This window comes from Bos grunniens, chromosome 6 (assembly GCF_055505025.1).
Source record: "Bos grunniens cultivar Pamir isolate PY7600 chromosome 6, Bosgru_T2T1.0, whole genome shotgun sequence".
Lineage (NCBI taxonomy): Eukaryota > Metazoa > Chordata > Mammalia > Artiodactyla > Bovidae > Bos > Bos grunniens.
In genome coordinates, this window is record NC_141170.1 from 93,618,161 (window position 1) to 93,641,333 (window position 23,173).

The window sequence follows — 23,173 nt, forward strand, 5'->3', positions numbered from 1 at the left end:
CTGCCGTCTATGGGGTCGCAGAGTCAGACACGACTGAAGTGACTTAGCAGCAGCAGCAGTACTCAGTAGACAAAGATTTATAAAGTCAAATGATAGAAAGTAGAAAAGGTTAACTATAGGAAAACTACTGACTGACCAAGACTATATTTTCAATCTTTTGATCCTTTTTGAAAAAACTGTTATTTATTTATTTGTTGGTTTCTTTTTGGCTGTGCTGGGTCTTCACTGCTGTACTTGGGTTTTCTCTAGTTGCGGCGAGCAGGAGCTACTCTAGTTGCAGTGCATGGGCTTCTCTTTGCAGTGGTTTCTCTTGCTGTGGGGCTCAGGCTCCAAGGTGCACGGGCTTCAGTAGTTGATGCGCACAGGCTTGGTCGCCCCACAGCATGTGGAATCTCCCTGAACCAAGAACCAAACCCGCATCCCCTGTGTTGGCAGGTGGATTCTTAACCACTGGACACCAGGAAAGTCCCTAACCTTTCACTCTTTATGAACACAATCTTGAACCATCCTTAGCAAAGATGGACACATTCCTACAAAGGATATGTAATGCTGTTTGGCTTTATAATCACTTCCCTGAAAGATAACCTGATCTAAAGTTTCTGGGAAATGATGCTTAACTCAATGAAGAGAGGAAGTTTAGGCATTTGTGGAAGAGTTGTTTGGGGAATGAAGATCCTCATTGCCATGCAGACATGGTGAAGTGTAGGTGGCTGCCTGGCAGGCTCTGTCTTAGATTTGCCTGGGCCCAGGACTCCGTGAAACCTGTCATGGCCATGCTGACTCTACCAAGCTGCTACCAAGAAATTAACAACTCTACCAAGAAATTAACAACCCCTGCGATGTTCCAAATTACAGCACAGTGTAATGCTTTATATTCAAGTATTTCTTATGTGCTTATGATATATAGTTCCTGTTTAAAAAATTACCATAAAAAAGTTCTCAACTGGGACTTCTCTGGTTGTCCAGTGGTTAAGAGTCCATGTTGCCAATGCAGGGGATGCAGGTTGGAATCCTGGTCGGGGAACTAAGATCCCACATGCCCTGCAGCACAACCAAGGGACTGAAACAACAACAACAACAATAAAAACTGCTATCAAGCTGTAATTATCAGAATTCTATAAACGCTTTAAACAGACATCATTAGATCTTGTTTAAAAGAATTCCAATGTCCAAATTCTTTACATTTTAGAATTTCATTGCTTCAGATAAGTAATCTATTAACTTAAACTGAAATGTCCATTCAAAATAAAATTATTGGCAACATTTCAGAACTTGTGACCTCATAAAGATTTCATTTATCAAAAAAATTAGTATTCTGCCTGTAACCAAACCTGAAGTTTTTGATAGCCTCACTTTTAGCTCCTCCAATTTTCCTTTTTTTTTTTTAATTCAAGTATCATTGACATACAACATATTAGTGTTAGGTTCCAACATTTAAAGAATTTGATCCTAAGAAGATTTGAGCACATTTGGGAATTAGTCCAATGAAGGGGTAAATAACTCAATGGGATTTCTTATAAAAAATGCTTTTCCTTGCCATTGTTTTTAGTTAGCAAGTACATTTCTAACTCAGGACGGAGGCATCTCTGCCCCACAGAAATGTGCTAAAGAAGCAGACATTAGGACATGCTGATTTAGAAAACATAGCTCAGAGACCTATATAGAAACTCCCTCTGCTTTTGGTCTTATGTTTACTTTTTATTATCAGGCTAAAATATCATGGCACAGCACATCCCAGCAGATCCATCACTCTCAGAGAAAGGCACTTCCTTGTACACCATGCACACCTCTGTAATAGTACTGAGTTCACTGACATTATCAGCAATATTTGTGTAGCTGCTCCGGTCTCCTTCCCCTTCGCTGCCCTGCACTGTAGCTCCTAATAGCAGCTGCTACCCACCATGACCTAGCTTCCCATATCTGAAAGAAGCTGAAAGTAATCAACAAGTATATCTGAGCAACAAGAAAATCACACCTCAAAGGCAACATCACAAGTTATGGCTTTGGGGATCTCAATGGCTTCGTGACAACTAATGTGCTTTGAGCTCAACTGTTTGCCAAGACTGCTTTGAGCATAGCAAGCAGAACTTACTGCTGGCCCATGAGGCACCACTGTTATTAATTCTATTTCAGAGGTGAGAAAACTGAGACTTAGATTGGTTATATAACTTGCCCAAGGTGTTACAGCTATAAGAGGTTTCACGCGGATCAGGACTCCGGCAAACTGACACCAGAGACCACAGTCCTAATCACCACACTGAACTGCCTCTATTGACTCATTAAAAAGAATGGGAAAGGAAAAAGGAGTGAGGTGCAGAACAGGGAGCCTGGGATGCTCTTGTCTCCATAGAGCTGGGATTGGGGACGTGCCTGGATGCCTCTGGACACAAAGGATTCCTGTCAGGAGGAAGCACAGAAAATGGGTAACATTGGGGTCCTCTGAGGAAAGGAACAGGGGTGATGTGGGTTAAAGGGGAGAAAAAAACTTCATTTTCATTATGCCTTCTTTTGAACTATATAGATTTTTTTATACCATGTGTTACCTTTTCTAATGTGTTTTTGGAGTTTATTTATTTATTTTTTTAAACACATACATTAGTCTGAATATCCTTGGGACTTCCCCAACTCTGCAGGTATTTGTGAGTTTTAAACAATAGTGAACAAGGCTTGCATCTCTGTATAAAACGTCTGAATTCCTTGTGTTCAACTTCATTTCCCTCATGACAATGGACTCTGGTATAACAGCTCAGTGGTTTTACACATTACAAAACATGGTACCACACTTTTAAAAGACAGTGTGATAGATCAAAAGAAAGAGAGATAATTGGCCCAAGCCTATTCTTATGGTTATTTTTGACTTGAAATTTTAAAAATCTTTCTGTCTACAAAGTAATGTGTGTTTGTTTGCTAGGACTTGCATGAGTAAGTACCACAAAATGGCAGTACTTAAACAGAGGAAACTGATTGTCTCGTGTTCTGGAGATTAGAAGCCCCAAATCAAGGTGTCAACCCCAAGTAGGGTTGGTTCCTTCTGAGGGCTATGAGGGGGATCTGCTCCAGCTCATCCTCCTTGACTTACAGATGGCCGTCTTTAGGGAGAGTGTTCACAAGGCACTCTCCCTGTGTGCAAGTCTGTCTCCAAAAGTCCCTTTTTTATGGTCCTATTGAATTAGGACCCACCTTGAAAATGGAAGTGTTAGTCACTCAGTCGTGTGTGACTCTTTGTGACCCCATGGACTGTAGCCCGCCAGGCTCCTCTGTCCAAGGGATTCTCCAGGCAAGAATACTGGAGTGAGTAGCCACTCTATTCTCCAGGGGATCTTCCCATCCCAGGGGTCAAACCCAGGTCTCCTGAACTGCAGGCAGATTCTTTACCATCTGAGCCACCAAGGGAGGAGACCCCTAGGACCCACCTTAAGAACCTCATTATAACTTGCTAAAGACCCTGTCTCCAAATAAGGAAGCATTCTGAGGTACTAGGGCTCAGCACTTCAACATAAGAGTGTTCAGGACACAATTCAACCCATAACACTCTGGGATAAGGCAAATCCCTCCTTTCCCCTTCAGCCTCATCCAGCAATTTACTTTTCCTGATGTCTTGGCTCAGAGTTTGGTCTCAGGGCTACCAGGGTGGAGAATATTGCTGAGGTAATCTCTGAGAGGAAAACCCAGTGCAGGAAGAGTCCCCCGTAGTTCACTCTGAGTGAAAGTGCTGCTCTCTCCTCCCCAGGTGGTACCATGGCAACCTCACCCGCCATGCTGCTGAGGCACTGCTCCTCTCCAATGGATGTGATGGGAGCTACCTTCTGCGGGACAGCAATGAAAGGATTGGGCTCTACTCCCTCTCTGTGAGGTAGGATTCATAAGAACTCTAATGCATTTAGTGGGGCCCCATCTCTTACTTATATGGGCACTGACTTCAGCATCACAGGCAGATTGCCAGAAAATGGAATTCGCTTGATTCTTGTTAGATCAACAGGTCCAAGGATGCCAAGCTCTGAGTGGTGAGACTGCAAAAAACATGCCTGCTCCTTCCATTAGCAGGGAAAATATTATTAGAGCTGGGACAAAATAAAAATGTAAAGCTGAAGGAGATTTTATGAATTATTTAATCCAAAACTCTTGCTTGACTGATGAAGAAACTGAAGTGGTAAAGTGTCTTCCACCCAATAAAACCATGCTAGAAACAGCACCAGAATCCTCATCCCTGGAGCCTGGCCCAGTACCCTTTTCACTGTTCTTTGCTCCTCTGGAAAATCAAAATGACTTGTGGCTATGCAACTTTCATAACCACAAACTCAAGCAGGCAATGTGCAACTTTTAATTTTTTTCTATAAACAGAATTTCTCAAAGTTCCATTTCCCCTCACTGTTAAGAAAGTTAATCTAGTCCCCACCAGATAGGCCTGGCTCAAAACAGTCATTGGCCAGCCCTTTCAGGGTTTCTCTTGCACACTTTATCCTGGCTGACTTCCCTTTCAGAGAAGGTGACCTAGCCACCTGATAATCAAGGGGAGTCATTGGTTATCTGTTAACATCTGTCACCTTGGCTTCCACTGACATATATCAAGTCTCACTGGGTTCACAGGCAGTTGCTAGGATTTGAGGACTCCATGAAATTGCCCTCGGCCACCCATCCATTAACCTCAAACCGTTATTGTTTTATTTTGTTTATAAATTTTTCTAAACAACATCTTTGGGAAAATTTTTAATCAAAAGTGGAATTCTGCTTGAAGTAGGAATTTAATCTGGGTTGAAGCAGGAATTGTGCTTTCTCGAATCAACAGCAAATGTTAAAATTATATTTAATGGTTGGATTGTTGATCCTTTATTGCATGGATCACTCCAAAATCTCAGACAAACCTGTGGAATTGTTGGCTCAAAGAAAGTTAACTTTTCACTTTTACATGTTTCATAAGGCTTACAAAGAGATAACACATATATTACACCTATATACAAATTTAAAATATAAATTGTTAATTTCCATTACAAGCACTTGGAAATGCTTTAAAAAGTAATAACCACCAGCAAAAGTGAGAAGGACCAAAGACCAGCTCCGGAGAATGGTTGTTTTTATTCATTTGTTCATTCACTTCCTTAATAATATTTCAGAGCGTCCATTCTGTGCTTACCACTTTGATAAGTGTTGTAGGAGATTTAAAGACCTTGTCTTCAGGAAGTCTAGCCTCACAGGGGCAATAAGGCCACATATAAATACTTTACTACAAAGGAGAGTGCTATAAATGACGTGAAAGACGGCAAGGTAAGTGTGTGGATTGTTGAGAAGAGAAAAAACAAGTAACTCAAGCTGGAATATCATGCAGTATTTGATAGAATAAGTGGCATTTGAACTGACACAATCAAAAACAAAGCAGAAGAAGTCACAGGTGAAGGGAACAGTACAAGCTAAGGGACAAAGACAGAAGCTCCTAGGAGAAAAGCACAGCTGGCTGGACTATGGCAGTTGCCAGAATGTGGTCCCCAGACCAGTAGCATCACTTCAGAGCATGTTAGGAATACAAGTCTTGGGCCCAGCCCCGGACCTACTGAATCAGGAATTCAGGGGGTAAGGTCCAGAAACTTGCACCCTTTGGGTGATTCTGACTTCTGGTTTTTGCTTAAGGTGGAAAGTTACCTGAAAGAGAATAATAGTGGAAGTGAGGCCATGTGTGTGTGTGTATGAGTGTGTATGTGTATATGCTTATAGATATACATAAAATTTAATTTTCTGCCTTATTCCAAAAATGGCAATGTAGGAAAGTTGGTATTTTATTCAGCAGGGAGTGAAATAGGTGTGGGAAGAAAAGGACTGGGCTCACATAACTGCTTAAGTGAAAAGAGGCAGAATTTGTACTGACTCCCAAGTAAGGGAGGAGGACCAGGCACAGAGGAGAATCTGGGGAGAGGGTGGCCTGCCGTTTCTATCATCTCTCTTCCTGTCTCTCTTACACTTATGCCTCCAGCAAAATACAAACAACCCATTTGAAAAGCGAGCAGACCTTAATAAATGTTTCTCCAAAAAAGACACACAAATAAGCACATGAAAAGATTCTCAACACTACTAATTATTAGAGGAGTACTATTCTTTAAATGCCAGTGGTTTTGGTGATTGTGTCATAACTCCGTTTTGAGAAGGGTTTCATGGTGATACTAATGCCTAAGGTTACGTTTCCCTTCAAAAAATACTTGTTTCTTAAATAGCATTAAGGTTTTTTTTCCTTTTTTTTTCTTTTAGAGCCAAAGACTCAGTCAAACACTTTCATGTTGAATATACTGGATATTCATTTAAATTTGGCTTTAATGAATTCTCATCTTTGAGGGATTTTGTCAAGCATTTTGCAAATCAGCCTTTGATTGGAAGTGAGACAGGTAAGCTATGCACATATAGTTGACCTGAGAGATATTGTTTCAGAAGGGAGGTGGGACAAAATGGATTTCAAGTAAATGGTTGTCACTTCTATTGGATTATGTGCATACTATATACAATTGGGTATGTTTAGAAACATTTTTTTTCAATTACTGTGCCATAGGCTACATAAATAAATTATATATAAATAAATTATATACAGACATTTCAGTATTATCCTTAGGAGAAAACAAGGTGCTTTGTACAAAATAGGTATTTTTCTCAGGATATATTATTTAGTGGATTGACTAAAAGCACACATTTAAAAAAAAATGGCCTAATGATGTATACAATAAAGAATAGAGGAAAAAAAAAACTTTTTGATTCATCAGAAGTTTAGGTATGGGCAGTTTGCCTATCTGGGAGACACAAAATGTTCATTTTGAACAGTTTTTGAGCATTTTAAAAAATGAAATTTACACTTAAATTTCCCCAAAGGTCATTGAATAGTGAAAATACTGACTAAAAATTGTTCTCCTAAGTCTTGGTTTCTTGTAAATTTTTAAATGGGGCTTAAGTATGCCTGAAAAAGTTTGAAATTTCCTTTTTGGGTGGTTAGAGTCAAACCAGAAAATTCAAATTAAAAACAAAATACACTCTCTTGACTTTTTAATGATCTAGCTCATTTGTCTGTACTATTTAAAGTATGTAAAAGATTTCCTTTGTATTTGTGTAAAAAGAATCACAATTTTGTATGTCCTAAATGATGCTAATTCTCAGTTAATCAAAAGTTGGACAATTCCAAGAATCAAGCACAAAAGGAACTCAAGCATTAATAACACAGTCAGTTGCTGAGAATTTGTACACACTCATGTTCATGGTAAACTTGGTTAGCGGGCTTTTTGTTAACCACTCTGGGGAGAGATACGATTGCCTTTTCCTCTTCTGCTATTTCTGTGGCCCGAACAGACCCTGATATGAATCATACAGTGTTGAGCAGAGACGGAAACCACAAAATAGTTGCCTTACCTTATACTGACCGTGCAAGATCTTTAATAGAATATTCCAAACCGTAAGACTGAAGCGATCATCTTTTTTTTTTTTCTGGTGGAAATTCTCCTAATCAACCCTGAAAATTACCATTTAACCAGCAGTAGTTCTCTTAAATAAAGAGCAAGTGGGGATGAATTTATTTCCATTGCTACCTTGGCCCTGTTGTTCAGTTGCTAAGTTGTGTCTGACTCTTTGTGACCTCATGGGACTACAGCAAGCCAGGCTCCCCTGTCTTTCACTATCTCCCAGAATTAGCTCAAATTCATGTCCACTAAGTTGGTGATGCTATCTAATCATCTCATACTCTGTCGTCCCCTTCTTCTTTTGCCTTTGATTTTTCCCAGCATCAGGGTCTTTTCCAATGAGTCGGCTCTTCCCATCAGGTGGCCAAAGTATTGGAGCTTCAGCTTCAGCATCAGTCCCTCCAATGAATATTCAGGGTTGATTTCCTTTAAGATTGACTGGTTTGATCTCCTTGCAGTCCAAGAGACTCTCAAGAGTCTTTTCCAGCACACTACAGTTCAAAAGCGTCAATTTTTTGGTGCTCAGCCATCTTTATGGGTCAACCCTCACATCCCTAAATGACTACTGGAAAACCATGGCTTTGACTAGACGGACCTTTGTCAGCAAAGTGATGTGTCTGCTTTTTAACATGCTGTCTAGGTTTGTCATAGCTTTCCTTCCAAGAAGCAAGAGTCTTTTAATTTCATGGCTGTAGTCACCATCTGCAGCAATTTTGGAGCCCAAGAAAATAAAATCTTTCACTGTTTCTACTTATTTCCCCTTCTATTTGCCATGAAGTAATTGGACTGGATGCCGTGATCTTAGCTTTTTGAATGTTGAGTTTTAAGCCAGCCTTTTCACTCTCCTCTTTCACCCTCTTCAAGAGGCTCTTCAGTTCCTCTTTAATTTCTGCCATTAGAATAGTATCATCTCCATATCTGAAGCTGTTGATATTTCTCCTGGAAATCATGATTCCAACTTGTGATTCATCCAGCCAGCATTTCTCATGATGTACTCTGCTTATAAGTTAAATATGCAGGGTAACAATATACAGCCTTGATGTAATCCTTTCCCAATTTGGAACCAATCAGTTGTTCCATATCCAGTTCTAACTGTTGCTTCTTGTCCTGCATATAGGTTTCTCAGGAGACAGGTATAGTGGTCTGATATTCCCATTTCTTTAAGAATTGTCCACAGTTTGTTGTGATCCACACAGTCAAAGGCTTTAGTGTAGTCAATGAAGCAGAAGTTTTTCTGGAATTCCCTTGCTTTTTCTATGATCCAATGGATATTGGCAATTTGATCTCTGGTTCATCTGCCTTTTCTAAATCCAGTTTGTACATCTGGAAGTTCTTGGTTCATATACTGCTGAAGCCTAGCTGAAGGATTTTGAGCATTACCTTGCTAGCTTGTGAAATGAGTACAGTTGTGTGGTAGTTTGAACATTCTTTGGCATTGCCTTTCTTTGGGATTGGAATTGAAAACTGAACTTTTCCAGCCCTGTGGCCACTGCTGAGGTTTCCAAATTTGCTGGCATATTGAGGGCAGCACTTTCACAGCATCATCTTTTAGGATTTGAAATAGCTCAGCTGGAATTCCATCACCTCCAGTAGCTTTGTTAGTAGTAATGCTTCTTAAATCCCATTTGACTTGACTTCACACTCCAGGACGTCCAGCTCTAGGTGAGTGACCACACCATGGTAGTTATCAGGGGCATTTGGACATTTTTTGACTTCCTTGGAAGTCACAGAGTCAGCACTGTGACCTATGAACAGTTCTTCTGTGTATTCTTGCCACCTCTTCTTAATCTCTTCTGCTTCTTAGGTCCTTACCATTTCTTTTCTTTATCATGTCCATCCTTGCATAAAATGTTCCCTAAATATCTTCAATTTTCTTGAAGAGATTTCTAGTCTTTCCCATTTCCTCATTCAATCATTTCCCTCTATTTCTTTGCATTGTTCACTTAAGAAGGCCTTCTTATCTCTCCTTGCTATTCTTTGAAACTCTGCATTCAGATAGGCTTATCTTTCCCTTTCTTCCTTGCTTTTTGCTTCTCTTTTCTCAGCTATTTGTAAATCCTCTTCAGACAACCACTTTGCCTTCTTGCATTTCTTTTTTGGGGGGATGGTTTTGGTCACCACCACCTGTGCAATGTTACAAACCTCCATTCATAGTTCTTCAGGCACTCTGTCTATCAGATCTAATCCCTGGACTCTATTTGTCACTTCCACTGTATAATCATAAGGGATTTGATTTAGGTCATACCTGAATGGTCTAGTGGTTTTCCCTACTTCCTTCAATTTAAATCTAAATTTGACAATAAGGAGTTCATGATCTGAGCCACATCACCTCCCACTCTTATTTTTGCTGACTATACAGAGCTTCTTCATCTTCGGCTGCAAATAATATAAACAACCTGATTTTGGTATTGGCCATTTGGTCCTATACATGTGTGGAGTTGTCTCTTGTGTTATTGAAAGAGAGTGTTTGCTATGACCACTGCATTCTCTTGGCAAAAGTGTTAGCCTTTGTCCCGCTTCATTTTGTACTCCAAGGCCAAACTTGCCTGTAACTCCAGGTATCTCTTGACTTCCTACTTTTACATTCCAATCCCCTATGATGAAAAGGACATCTTTTTTTTTTTTTTTTTTTTCTCACCTCTTATATTAGTTCTAGAAGGTCTTGGAGGTCTTCATAAAACCATTCAACTTCAATTTATTTGGCATTAGTGGTTGGGGCATAGACTTGGATTACAATGATGTTGAATGGTTTGCATCAGAAACAAACTGAGATCATTCTGCCAGTTTTGAGATTGTACCCAAGTACTGCATTTTGGACTCTTCTGTTGACTATGAGGCCTACTCCATTTCTTCTAAGGGATTCTTGCCCACAGTAGTAGATATAATGATCATCTGAATTAAATTTGCCCATTCCTGTCCATTTTAGTTCACTGATTTCTAAGATGTTGGTGTTCACTCTTGCCTGGAAAGTTTTTTAATTTCTCAAATCTCTTCCCTTCAGGCTTATTTCCTACTTGTGTCCCAACCTGCACTTATTTTTGTTCAATTCTTGGGCACTGGCAATGGGCAGTAGATGTTGAAGCTAAGGACTCTGTTTCACCTACTTTGATTTTTGTCCTTCTCTTTGTCCCCCAGGTGCTGGGACAGTGAGTGATACTTTGGGTGAGTGAATGAGTGAATGAATGAATGATGACTATGAGCTGCAGCTCTTTGTGTCTTTCAAAGCCAGTATCATTATTGCTTTCAGCCTTCTTTTCTCTCTCCAAGCAAAGCTGACTCCCTTCTTTTAAACTCTCCCTCTAGATTCTATTTTCAATCTCTCTGGTCATTCTCCATGCTCCTGTATGGATTTTCTCCAAGTTAGGAAAGGGTACATATTCTGCATACCAGCAGATTTCAAAAATCATTTTTTTAAAGTTTTTTTTAACTGAAGTGTAGTTGATGGATAATACTATATGTGTGTGTATCAGTTCAGTTCAGTTCATTTCAGTTCAGTTGCTCAGTCGTGTCTGACTCTTTGTGACCCCATGAATTGCAGCACTCCAAGCCTCCCTGTCCATTACCAACTCCCAGAGTTCACTGAGACTCACGTCCATCGAGTCAGTGATGCCATCCAGCCATCTCATCCTCTGTCGTCCCCTTCTCCTCCTGCCCCCAATCCCTCCCAGCATCAGAGTCTTTTCCAATGAGTCAACTCTTCGCACGAGGTGACCAAAGTATTGGAGTTTCAGCTTTAGCATCATTCCTTCCAAAGAAATCCCAGGGCTGATCTCCTTCAGAATGGACTGGTTGGATCTCCTTGCAGTCCAGAGGACTCTCAAGAGTCTTCTCCAACACCACAGTTCAAAAGCATCAATTCTTCGGTGCTCAGCTTTCTTCACAGTCCAACTCTCACATCCATACATGATCACTGGAAAAACCATAGCCTTGACTAGATGGACCTTTGTTGGCAAAGTAATGTCTCTGCTTTTGAATATGCTATCTAGGTTGGTCATAACTTTTCTTCCAAGGAGTAAGCATCTTTTAATTTCATGGCTGCAGTCACCATCTGCAGTGATTTTGGAGCCCCCAAAAATAAAGTCTGACACTGTTTCCACTGTTTCCCCATCTATTTGCCATGAACTGATGGGACCATTGCCATGATCTTCGTTTTCTGAATGTTGAGCTTTAAGCCAACTTTTTCACTTTCCACTTTCACTTTCATCAAGAGGCTTTTGAGTTCCTCTTCACTTTCTACCATAAGGGTGGTGTCATCTGCATATCTGAGGTTATTGATATTTCTCCCAGCTATCTTGATTCCAGCTTGTGCTTCTTCCAGCCCAGCATTTCTCATGATGTACTCTGCATATAAGTTAAATAAGCAGGGTGACAATATACAGCCTTGATGTACTCCTTTTCCTATTTGGAACCAATCTGTTGTTCCATGTCCAGTTCTAACTGTTGCTTCCTGACCTGCATGTAGGTTTTTCAAGAGGCAGGTCATTGTACATATAGTGATTCACAATTTTAAAGTTGTATTCCATTTATAGTATTACAAAATATTGGTTATATTCCCTGTTCTATACAATTATCCATGAAGCTTATTTTTATACATATAGTTTATACCTCTTAACCAACTACCCCTATGCTGTGCCTCCCCTTTCCCTCTCTCCACTGATAACCACTAGTTTGTTCTCAGTATTTGTGAGTCTGCTTCTTTTTTATTTTATTCACCATGGTGGTGGTTTAGTCGCTAAGTCGTGTCCAACTCTCACGACCCCATGGACTGTAGCCCACCAGGTTCCTCTGTCCATGGGATTTTCCAGGCATGAATACTGGAGTGGCTTGCCATTTCCTTCTCTAGGGGATCTTCCTGACCCAGGAATCAAACCTGGGTCTCCTGCATTGCAGGCAGATTTACTATTTTTTTCTATTTTTTAGATTCCACATATAAGTGATATACAATATTTGTCTTTCTCTGTCTGACTTACTTCACTTAGCCTTATGCCCTCCATCCATATTGCTGCAAATGGCAAGATTTCATTTTTTATGGCTAAGTAGTATTTCATTGTGTGCATATGTATGTGTTTTATTTGAAATGAACATGTTGCAGTAACTTCTGGCTGAACCTCCTCTCACTGATCCAATCACTAGGTGGTTGGGACAATGTTGGGACATTGGGACAATGTTAAGCTTTTCCAGCAAATACAGTCATCTGAGTAAATGTCTGTGGCTAATACAATAGGGATTATAAAGATCTGTAACCCAGACTCCTATAGTAGATTTCTCCAAATCTAAAGCTTGCTGCATCTCTTGTCATTACTATAATATTTATTTTGTTTATTGCAATAAAACTTGGGAAACTGAGATTTTCATCCTCTCCATTGCCTCTCCTCTCTTCTATTCATTACCAAGTTGGGAATTTGCTACTATTTAAACCTCTGCTATAGACTCCAGGTGATGATAGATTTGCACTTCACAGTCTGGCTTCCAGCCCTTGAGTTATATTCCAGGAACTATAAAAATTCCTCTTATCTGTCCCTGCCAGCTGAAGGCAAAGCCACCAAAGCTAGGAACAAGAGGCAAAACCCATAACTTGTGAGTGTTCCTACTTTGTCCTCTGGGAGTAATAGGCCTCAGGAAATAAGATAACATGCACCACACGCAGAAGCTGTGATGGCTCTTAAATCCCAATGATTCTTGGAAGTCACAGAGTCAGCACTGTGACCTATGAACAACCGTGAACAGAAACTGGGATTCCATCTCCTAAAAACCAAACTCTTGTTCATTTAAGGGCTGGCTCTTGCAAAATTGTAATTCAAGAAGATACGTGTACCCTATATTCATAGCAGCGCTATTCACAACAGCCAAAACGTGGAAACAACCTTAATGCCTACTGGCAGATGAATGGACAGAGATGTGATATACATGTATATATCACACACACACACACATACACACACGCAGGAGTACTACTAAGCCACAAAAATGAAACATTGCCATTTGCAGCAACAAAGATGCAACTAGAGATCATCATACTAGGTGAAATAAGTCAAAAAAAAGAAAGACAAATACCATGTGATATCACTTACACACGGAGTCTAAAACATGGCACAAATGAATCTGTCTGTGCAACAGAAACTGACTCACATAGGGAACAGACTTGCGGTTGCCAAGGGCAGGGGGCAGCAGCAGAAGGGTGAATTGGGAATTTGGGGTTAGCAGACGAAAGCTATTATATATGGAATGGATGGGCTACAAGGTCCTACTCTATATCACAGAGAACTAATATTCCTGGTCCTGTGATGAACCATAATGGAAAAAAATATAAAAAGAATATAGAACCATAATGGAAAAGAATATAAAAAAGAATATATATATATATATATATACACACATATATATGGCTGAATCACTTTGCTGTGCAGCAAAAATTAATACAAATTGTAAATCAACTATACTTCAATAAAACAATTTTAAATTAATAAAAAAGGAATGGCTTCTAGTGATCAGAAGACCTCCAGCTAATGATTCCTTGCTCACTATCAGATGAAGTGCAAATTCTTATTAAAATTTTTGCTTGGTTAAGGATCACCTGGGGATGCATTTTCCTGCATTGTGGATGAGACCCTGTCAGGGTCCTGACATCCTGATCTCTGGAATGGGAAGGACTAGAGCTGGGTATTTCAGGCGTCTCAGCCAGAGCCCACTCAGGCCAGCCTCAGTCTGTAGGGCCTGGGAGTGAGTTTATTTAAGAGAGACTTTATCTTTGAGGGCAATGGGAAAGATAATCAAATAACCAACAACTGTAAGCTTTTGCTTTACAGTTTTCGGTCTGAATAATGTCTTCGGTAGAGTGAAACCAGAATGCTTGGTTCTGGGTCATCAGAAAATATTCACATTCAAGATAGGTAAAAGTGTTAACCTATAGGGATATATACTTTTTTAAGATTATTTCCCCTATTTTATTCTTATTTTCTTTTCTTTAAACTCCCAGGATTTCTGTTTTGTTAATAAAGAATGAAGATTCTTGTGAATAAGATCTAACCCTCCTAATAACTTCAGGATTCTATTATTCTTAAGTCTCCTTTTCCCTTGCTGTAATATCTCTAATCTCCATTAAAGTTTCCATTCACTGTAATTTCTTCTTATTTCTCTCTTAAGATACTTCTCCTTCTCAAAACCCAATCATCTCCCGAGTATATCATAGACATATACAATGTACCCATTTGCTTTTACTCTATTCAGTAGCCCTTTTACCTTTTAACATATTTTTATAAGATATTTCAACTGTTTGATGTGGACCATTTTTTAAGTCTTTATTGCATTTGCTACAATATTGTTTCTGTTTCATGTCTTGGCCACGAGACACATGGGATATTAGCTTCCCAACCAAGGATTGAACCCGCACCCACTGCATCAAAAGGTGAAGTCTTAATCACTGGACTGCAAGGGAAGTCCCTATTTTTAACCCACTTATTTTTTTAAATATCTTCACACTCATATATAAAGTCTATGAGAAGAAGGATTCTTGTCATTTTTTTTCCCTGTTATGCCCCATCACCTAAAAGAATAAACGCTAATCATGACCCACAGCATTCCTTGGATAGTATACCAATACCAACGTCCACATTGCAGCTTTGGGGACAACATAACAACTAGCAAGCTGCTGGCAATTTTTACTTCCAAAATATGTACAAAGCATAATTTGAAAATGATTTGTGTTGTATGCATGCTCAGTAATTATTAAATTCAGACTCTGCCTTTCATTTGTAATAGCAAAGTGAAGTGGCTCAGTCATGTCCGACTCTGCAACCCCATGGACTGTAGCCCACCAGGCTCCTCCGCCCATGGGATTTTCCAGGCAAGAATTCTGGAGTGGGTTGCCATTTCCTTCTCCAGGGGATCTTCCCAATCCAGGTATTGAACCTGAGTCTCCCACACTGCAGGTAGACTCCTTACCATCTGAGCCACTAGGGAAGCCCTGTAATAGTAAGATGTTATGTGAATCTTCTACTCATATTTGTACATGGCTTCTAAATTCAACTCAAATAGATTTGAAAATATGAGTTTTTTTTAGTATGGACATGTTTGGTTCATTATTAATTTTTAATGAATCCTCGCGTATTTGACTCCAGAGAAGACGATGGCACCCCACTCCAGTACTCTTGCCTGGAAAATCCCATGGACAGAGGAGCCTGGTAGGCTGCAGTCTATGGGACTGCACAGAGTCGGACACAACTGAAGTGACTTAGCAGCAGCAGCAGCAGCTTGTATTTGACTAAGATTTGTCTTGGAAAATGTACCCAGCATTTATCTTTATGCTTACATGTCCAAATAGTATTAAAATAAAAATTGCCTTTTCCATTATCTTTTCTCTATATTGCAATACTTTTGTACATGAAATTGTCATCTACAATTTATTATATAAATTACTGTGTTGTGACTTTAATCACCTAACTAGCATGAAAAAAAGAATAAGTGCTGTGTTTGTGCTTACCCTTTATAGTGATTGGTTCTCAGTTTTGAAGATCCTATCTGGTTGTTTGTTAAATGTCAAATTTCCACTTCTCTTTTTGTTCTGATATGGGGATTCCCAACCTTTTGATAACTGCTACGGTTATTATTATTTTATTTTGTGACTCTGGCCATTTCATCCAGGCGACATTTTAAAATAATTAAGTTAAAATTAATTTTAATTTGAGAATTATGTGACACTTCTGAAAATAATTGGTGATAACTTAGAATATTGTCAAACCACGACCAGGAGTCACTTCTTTTTTTTTTTCCTTAATATTTATATTTATTTGTTTACCTTTGGCTGTGCTGGGTCTCCATTGCTGCTTGGGCTGCTCTCTAGTTGCAGGGCACAGGCTTCTCGTTGCAGTGGTTTCTCTTGTTGCAGAGCACAGGCTGTAGGGCATCTGGGCTTTAGTAGCTGCAGCACGTAGGCTCGGTAGTTGCTTACTCCTGAGCTCTAGAGCACAAGCTCAATAGTTGTGTGCACAGGCTTAGCTGCTCCAGGGATGTAGGATCTTCTTGGATCATGGGTTGAACTGGTGTCTCCTGCATTGACATGTGAATTCTTTACCACAGAGCCACTAGGGAAGCCCAGAAGTCACTTCTTTAGTTTATGTTTGCCAGAAACACAAATCTTCATTTGTAGATGAGGCATGTTTGGAAAAGTAAAAAGCAGGCAAGGAAGAGAATGAAACAAAACTTTGCAGAGTTTTACTAAGTTCCAGGCATGCTATTAGATATTTTCACACATGCCAAGTTATTTAATCTTCTGGACCACCCACAATAATGGGTAAAGTCATCCTATTTTCAGATTAGGAAATAAAAACTCAGAGATTTTAATTTATTTGCCCAAGTTGCAAACATAGAAAACATTAATGCTGAGATTGGAATCCAGGCTAACCTGGTTCTAAAGCCTGTGTGCTTTCCACTCACTTTGTGTTCTCCTAAAACTGGTGTCCCAGTGACACTACAGGCAGTATTGCCACAGCACAGCATGGCTCTGAATGGATTAGGATGGGGATTAGGAGTCCCCACGCGGATTAGGAGTCCATGCCACGTGATGCACAAAATGCTTGTAGGATATGGCAGGCCTACAGTACATGGTTTAGTCCTCAGTCTCCTTAAAGCCTATAATAATATTTCTGATATGATATAAAATCCTTGTTCTAAAGAATATGACTCAGTTTGAACTTTGGATTTATTGTTATTCTTAATTTATTAACATGAATTTTTACTGGAGAAATTATTCTAGAAAATCATAAAACACAAAAAAAGTTGACTAGGGCGGTCCAGTGGTTAAGAATACACTTTGCAAGGCAGGGGACATAGATTCGATCCCTGGTCGGGGAACTAAGATCCCACACACCGTGGGGCAACTCTGGCCACATGCTGCAACTACTGAGCCCATGCACGCTAGGCGCATGCTCCACAAGAGACGCCACCGCAAGGAGAAGCCCACCCTAGCAACTGGAGAACCAGCAATAAAGACCCAGTGCAGCCAAAAATAAAATAATCAAATACATTAAAAAAAAAGTTGACTAGAACACATCCCCCAAATACTTAGGCCCTCATGCATGCCTCTCCAGAAAGGATATAAAACAGCCTATGTAACTACAGTAAAGTTAAATAAAATTTACAGTGTGAAGAGAAGGGGGAGGAAAAGAAAAATGAGAGGCAAAAATAAAATGACATCAGAAGTGAAGTACATCAGATGAATATTGCACATTTACTGAAACAGGATAAACATTTGGTTACTACACATCCTAATATTTCTTCACCTTCAGTTGGGCTTGTGCAGTTAACCAGATTTATGCAATGCTGGAATTGGAAGGGAGCTCAGAGACCTTTTAATTACTCCTTTACAAATGAAGAAACTGAGGTCTGGTGGAAACGTTGAAGTAAAAACTCTCATTTTCTTTTCTTAAGTTGCGTCTTGAAGAATCCATTTCATCAAATTTTGATTGATACACGTGATTCTCTTGTCCACAATAACCAAAGTACATTTCACATGCCATAGAGAGTTTCCATGGTGGTGATTAACACTAAGGCTAAGAAAAATGGGTGGTATGATGTGTAAACATGTGAACCTCAGGTCTAACTCCAGCCTTTGCTATGTACCAGCTGTGTGTCTTCAGGCAAATTATGTAACCTCACTGAGCTTCAGTTTCATCATCTTATAAAATTGAGCTGATGGTAATAGTTGATACTTTAATGACTTGCTGTGAAGACTGAATGAGATTAGGCATGTAGCATAATGATATTTATAATAATTCTTAGCATGGCAGAAATAATCATTATTAATGTTACTTTAAGAAGCCTTTTTATGGTAATTCATTCCAATAATTATATGCTTCTGCTGCTACTGCTAAGTCACTTCAGTCATGTCCGACTCTTTGCAACCCCATGGACTGCAGCCTACCAGGCTCCTCTGTCCATGGGATTTGCCAGGCAAGAGTACTGGAGTGGGATGCCATCGCCTTCTCCAAATTATACGCTAGAGCTATATATTTTTGACATATCATGAAGCGTTGGTTGAGGGACAATTGGATTAATGTTTTCATTAAATCTTTGAGATGTCTTCTTCAAATTTTAAGTCAGTTCCATAGTGCACTCATACGAAAGGTAGAATCAAGTACTCCAACTGATTTGCCTTGGATATTATAACAGAATCTTCTCTTGCCCTGGCTGTCATGTCTGCTTTTCTTAACTCAGTGTATTTCTTCCTATGAGACTAGAAATCAAATATTAAAACTCCTTCATGTGTAAACAAACGTGATTTTACTAGCACTATTTTATGATGAGTTCAAGTCCATTTGCAGAGCAGGTAGCAAAGAAGAAAACAAAGATCTTCAATATTCTTTTAACTCCCCTAGAAAATTACCCTGTATTAGCCGGAGGAGATGGAGGAATCTGCCATGCATATGCAGCAGGAAAGCCTGTTTTCTGAACCTGAGGGCAATAATGAAACATAGATGGATATGATCTATTTTAATGTAATTCATAATTAATCATTTGTATTGAGAATCAGTTATGAGCTGGGCACTGCTGGCCACTGATAATATAGCAAAAAACAGGTATCGTCCTTGCCCTCCAGCCGTCTTCCAGTCTAGGTGGGGAACCTGGTGGCAGCGCTCACTTCAGTGGAAAAAGGAAATATTCTAAACAAAGTTTCCTTTTTGGGAGCTATGTGTGCCCTGCACTATACCCTAGTTTAGATATCAAACCAGTGCCTGAGGCTTGAGACTGTCCTTACTTATTTTCGGAATTCCTGCTGGAATATAAGATAAGGAGTCTTTCAATGCAATCTCATAGTACTATACCCTAAGTAGGTGTCTGTAAGTTACAGTTCAAAAATATTCCCCCACCAAGAGTTTCTGATACCAGGTTTCATGTCAAAGGCAGGAAACAACAATCTCCTTCATGTAGTTCGGAAACTGAAGTGAAACACAGCCAGGGTTCCAACCTGTAGTTGCAGATCTTTCTTCTCTCTCTACCAGCCCCTGCCTCCTTTTGTTGCCCTTTGTCAGAATCTTCTAAGTCCTGGAATTTGTTTGGTCTGAATATCACTAACCCAGAGTTCTTTCTTATGAAGTCAGCATGCTGTCATGAACCTTGAATCTTCTAACTTAATAAGTCTGTGATGTCTACATTAGATAAGTTTCTTTCAATTGCCAATGACAGAAACTAACCCTAGCCAGCCGAACTTCTCTAAAAAAAGATACGGGGAGAAAAGTGGGAATTTTTTGGAAAGATATTCGTATTCCCATTCAAAATTTAAGGGCAAGAGAAACAGAAAGAGACAACAAGGAATCAGCCAAGTGATCATGAGGCTACTCTGAAGCTTTCAGCACATTGAAATACCTGCCTTCCTCATGCTCTGATCAACTCAAAACTGTGCCTTCATGGAGTTGCTTCTGAAACCAGCTTTCATGTCAAAGGCAGGAAACAACAGTCTCCTTCGTGAACAGAAACTGAAGTTAGTGAACCATCTCTCCAGAGAAGTGATTAAGCAGATCCCTGGGTCAGTCCAATGAGTGAGTCCAGGTTAGGTGTTTATTGGGGAGAGCTAGGATCTCTGGGGGTCTACCTCTGTGTAAGGGGATGGGATGGTGTTTAGAAAAGAGGAAATCATTGTAAGCCTTGAAGCCATGCCAAGAAGTCCATATATTGGCCCTTTCTTGGGCAGAATGGTTGGCTAAGGAGACATGTCTCTCAGGAGACCAGATTTGTATCAGTGGAAGCTTGAATTTTATAAGTAGCTTGTTATTTTCTTCATGACACCATTCAAACTAGCCTCACGCATAGTCTTCGTAGTTAAAATTAATATGTCAGTTCTGCTTTCCTGATTGACTCAGTATCATTTACATTAGTTTAGCTACTCATTGATTAAACTTCAGAGGAAGTTTTCAAAATAGAATTTGAGTGCTCCCAGTGGAGATATGGGGCTTCCCTGGTAGCTCAGCTGGTAAAGAACCTGCCTTCAATGAAGGAATCCCCAGTTCGATTCCTGGCTTGGAAAGATCCCCTGGAGAAGGGATAAGCCACCCACTGCAGTGTTCTTGGGCTTCCCTGATGGCTCAGTTGGTAAAGAATCTGCCTGTAATGCTGGAGGCCTGGGTTCAGTCCCTGGGTGGGAAGATCCCCTTGGAGGAGGGCATGGCAACTCACTCCAGTATTCTTGCCTGGAGAATCTCCATGGACAGAGAAGCCTGGCAGGCTACAGTCCATGGGGTCACAAAGAGTCGGACATGACTGAGCAACTAAGCACAGCACAGCAGAGATTTGGAGAGCTGAACTTGGGTTTGTTGTCCTGTCCTGTCCTTGCCCTGGCCAAGTTAACTGTGGACCTGGAAGCCTGGTTCATTTCATGTTCTTCCCTGCCTTACACCTGAATTACTGTGGCATTTTTTCATTCATTCACTCATTAAGCTTTCCCTATGTCAGAAACTCTCGGAGAAGGCAATGGCACCCCATTCCAGTACTCTTGCCTGGAAAATCCCATGAACGGAGAGCCTGGTAGGCTGCAGTCCATGGGGTCGCGAAGAGTCAGACATGACTGAGCGACTTCCCTTTCACTTTTCACTTTCATGCATTGGAGAAGGAAATGGCAACCCACTCCAGTGTTCTTGCCTGGAGAATCCCAGGGACGGGGGAGCCTGGTGGGCTGCTGTCTATGGGGTCACACAGAGTCGGACACGACTGAAGTGACTTAGCAGCATGTCAGAAACTGTATCAGGAGGTAGGAATACAAAGATAAATTTGACACCATACCTTCTCTGAAAGGACTCACAGGGCTTGGAAATGTGTGTGTTGGAAACGCAACGGCTTTATGGTCCCAAGTGATTACAGCACTGCAGGCTCAGGCAGCAACCCTGGCCCAGAGATCCTTACACTGCAGCACAACAGGACCCTGAGGCTAAGCTTACCACCCAGAAACTGATACTGTAGTAAACAGAATAATGATGCCTCCCCACTTCAAAGGTGTTCATATCCCTCCCTGGAAGTGTAAATGCTATGTTACATGGGAAAAAGGAATTAAATTTGCTGATAGAATTAAGGCTACTAATTATCTGACTTGGAGATGCAGAGCTTATCCTGGATTGCCCAGGAGCATCCACTATGAGCACAGTGGTCCTTATAAAATGGAAGCAGAGAAGGAGACCTGGAGAGACAGCAGCATGAGAAGGACCTGACCCACTGCTGCTGGCTTTAAAGATGGAGGAACGGAGCCACCAATCAAGGAATGCAGGCAGCCTACAGAAGCTAGAAAAGGCAAGGGAAAGGATGGTCTCTGAGAGCCTCCAAAAGGAAAGCAGTTCTGCCAATACCTTCCCTTTAAATTATGAGACCCACTTCAGACTTCTGACCTCCAGAACTCTAGGATAATCAAGTCAAGTTACGTCACTATATTTGTGATGATTTGTTACAGCAGCAATCAGTTCACTTCAGTTCAGTGGCTCAGCCATGTCCAACTCTTTGCGACCCCATGAACTGCAGCACGCCAGGCCTCCCTGTCCATCACCAACTCCTGGAATTCACTCAAACCCACGTCCATTGTATCGGTGATGCCATCCAGCCATCTCATCCTCCGTTGTCCTCTTCTCCTCCTGCCCTTGATCTTTCCCAGCATCAGGGTCTTTTCAAATGAGTCAGCTCTCTGCATCAGGTGGCCCAAGTATTGGAGTTTCAGCTTCAACATCATAGGAAACTAGTATAGGCAAGTATATACCTGGGTGATGCTTGGTTCTATGCAAAAGGACAGAGGATTGACCAGGGGCATCTTTCTAGGGCATCATTTAAAATATTATTTTCATATTAAGCATATGAATAGGATAATAATTTAGCATCAACTTTGAATTTGAATGGCAACCCTCTCCAGTATCCTTGCCTGGAAAATCCCATGGACAGAGGAGCTTGGCAGTCCACAGTCCTGGGATTGCAAAGAGTCGGACACAACTGAGCGACTTCACGTCACTTGAAGATGAAGCACAAGATTTCACATTTCTTTTCTAATTTGTGAGCTGCATTGAGACCTGAGCTCCGGTCTTCTCCTCCACTGTCAGACGGAAGTGTTCAGAGGCGTCTGTCTGAGTGCTATAGTCAGTGACTCTCTAGACTACTGCCATGGTTATTCTTAGCACATAGTTCCATTTAGGTCTTTTTTACCTAATTTTAAAATCCATGTTCCCAAAGATGGCGCTCACTGGAATTTCACTTAAGAATTTAAAAATATATCAGAACGTAACAACATCTAACATTTTTATAATCCTTTCACAAGCCCGTCTTTATTTGGAGCTTAAAACAGCTTCATGAAGAAAGGGTAATCATTCTCACTTGTCAGAGGAAGAAAGAGAAGCTTGGAATAGAATGTCCAAAGCAACAGGGGCTGAGTGCCATGGTGGCTCTTTCCACAAAGCCAGGGTGGCTGCCAGAAAGTGTTTCTCTCAGGCAGGTCCCTGAGTAACCGGTCCCCAGTTCAGCAAGCCTCTGCCGTGTCACAGCTGCATCCATACGGGCCCTGCACAACGGCTGCTCTGGGTTTAGGTGTTGCTGCTTTCACTATGACTGTAAACCTGTAACCGGCCCCTCGTCCCAAGATGACTGGATCTGTTCTCATGAAAGAATCTCCTCAACAGAAAGGAGTGCAGGCAGTGTGCAAGAGCAGGACTGGGCCTTCTGAGAACTGCAAAAGCCACTTTTCACTGTGATCCCAGTGCTCCTGAGATGAGTTGGGTGCAGAGCGAGGAGGAGGC

General features: G+C 40.7%; 1 protein-coding gene across 4 annotated transcripts in view; it reads left to right on the forward strand.

The window, feature by feature from the left end:
* DAPP1 (dual adaptor of phosphotyrosine and 3-phosphoinositides 1) overlaps window positions 1–23,173 on the forward strand; it is a 55,357-nt gene that overhangs the window by 18,154 nt on the left and 14,030 nt on the right. For all 4 annotated transcript variants that reach the window (XR_015165712.1, XR_015165713.1, XM_086406740.1 and 1 more), the window contains exons 2-3: window positions 3,731–3,853; window positions 6,235–6,368. Coding sequence is in view for 2 of the 4 variants with exons in the window: in XM_086406740.1 (XP_086262866.1) it covers window positions 3,731–3,853; window positions 6,235–6,368 (257 nt within the window). In the remaining 2 variants the exon portion in view is untranslated. The remainder of the gene's footprint in view (window positions 1–3,730; window positions 3,854–6,234; window positions 6,369–23,173) is intronic.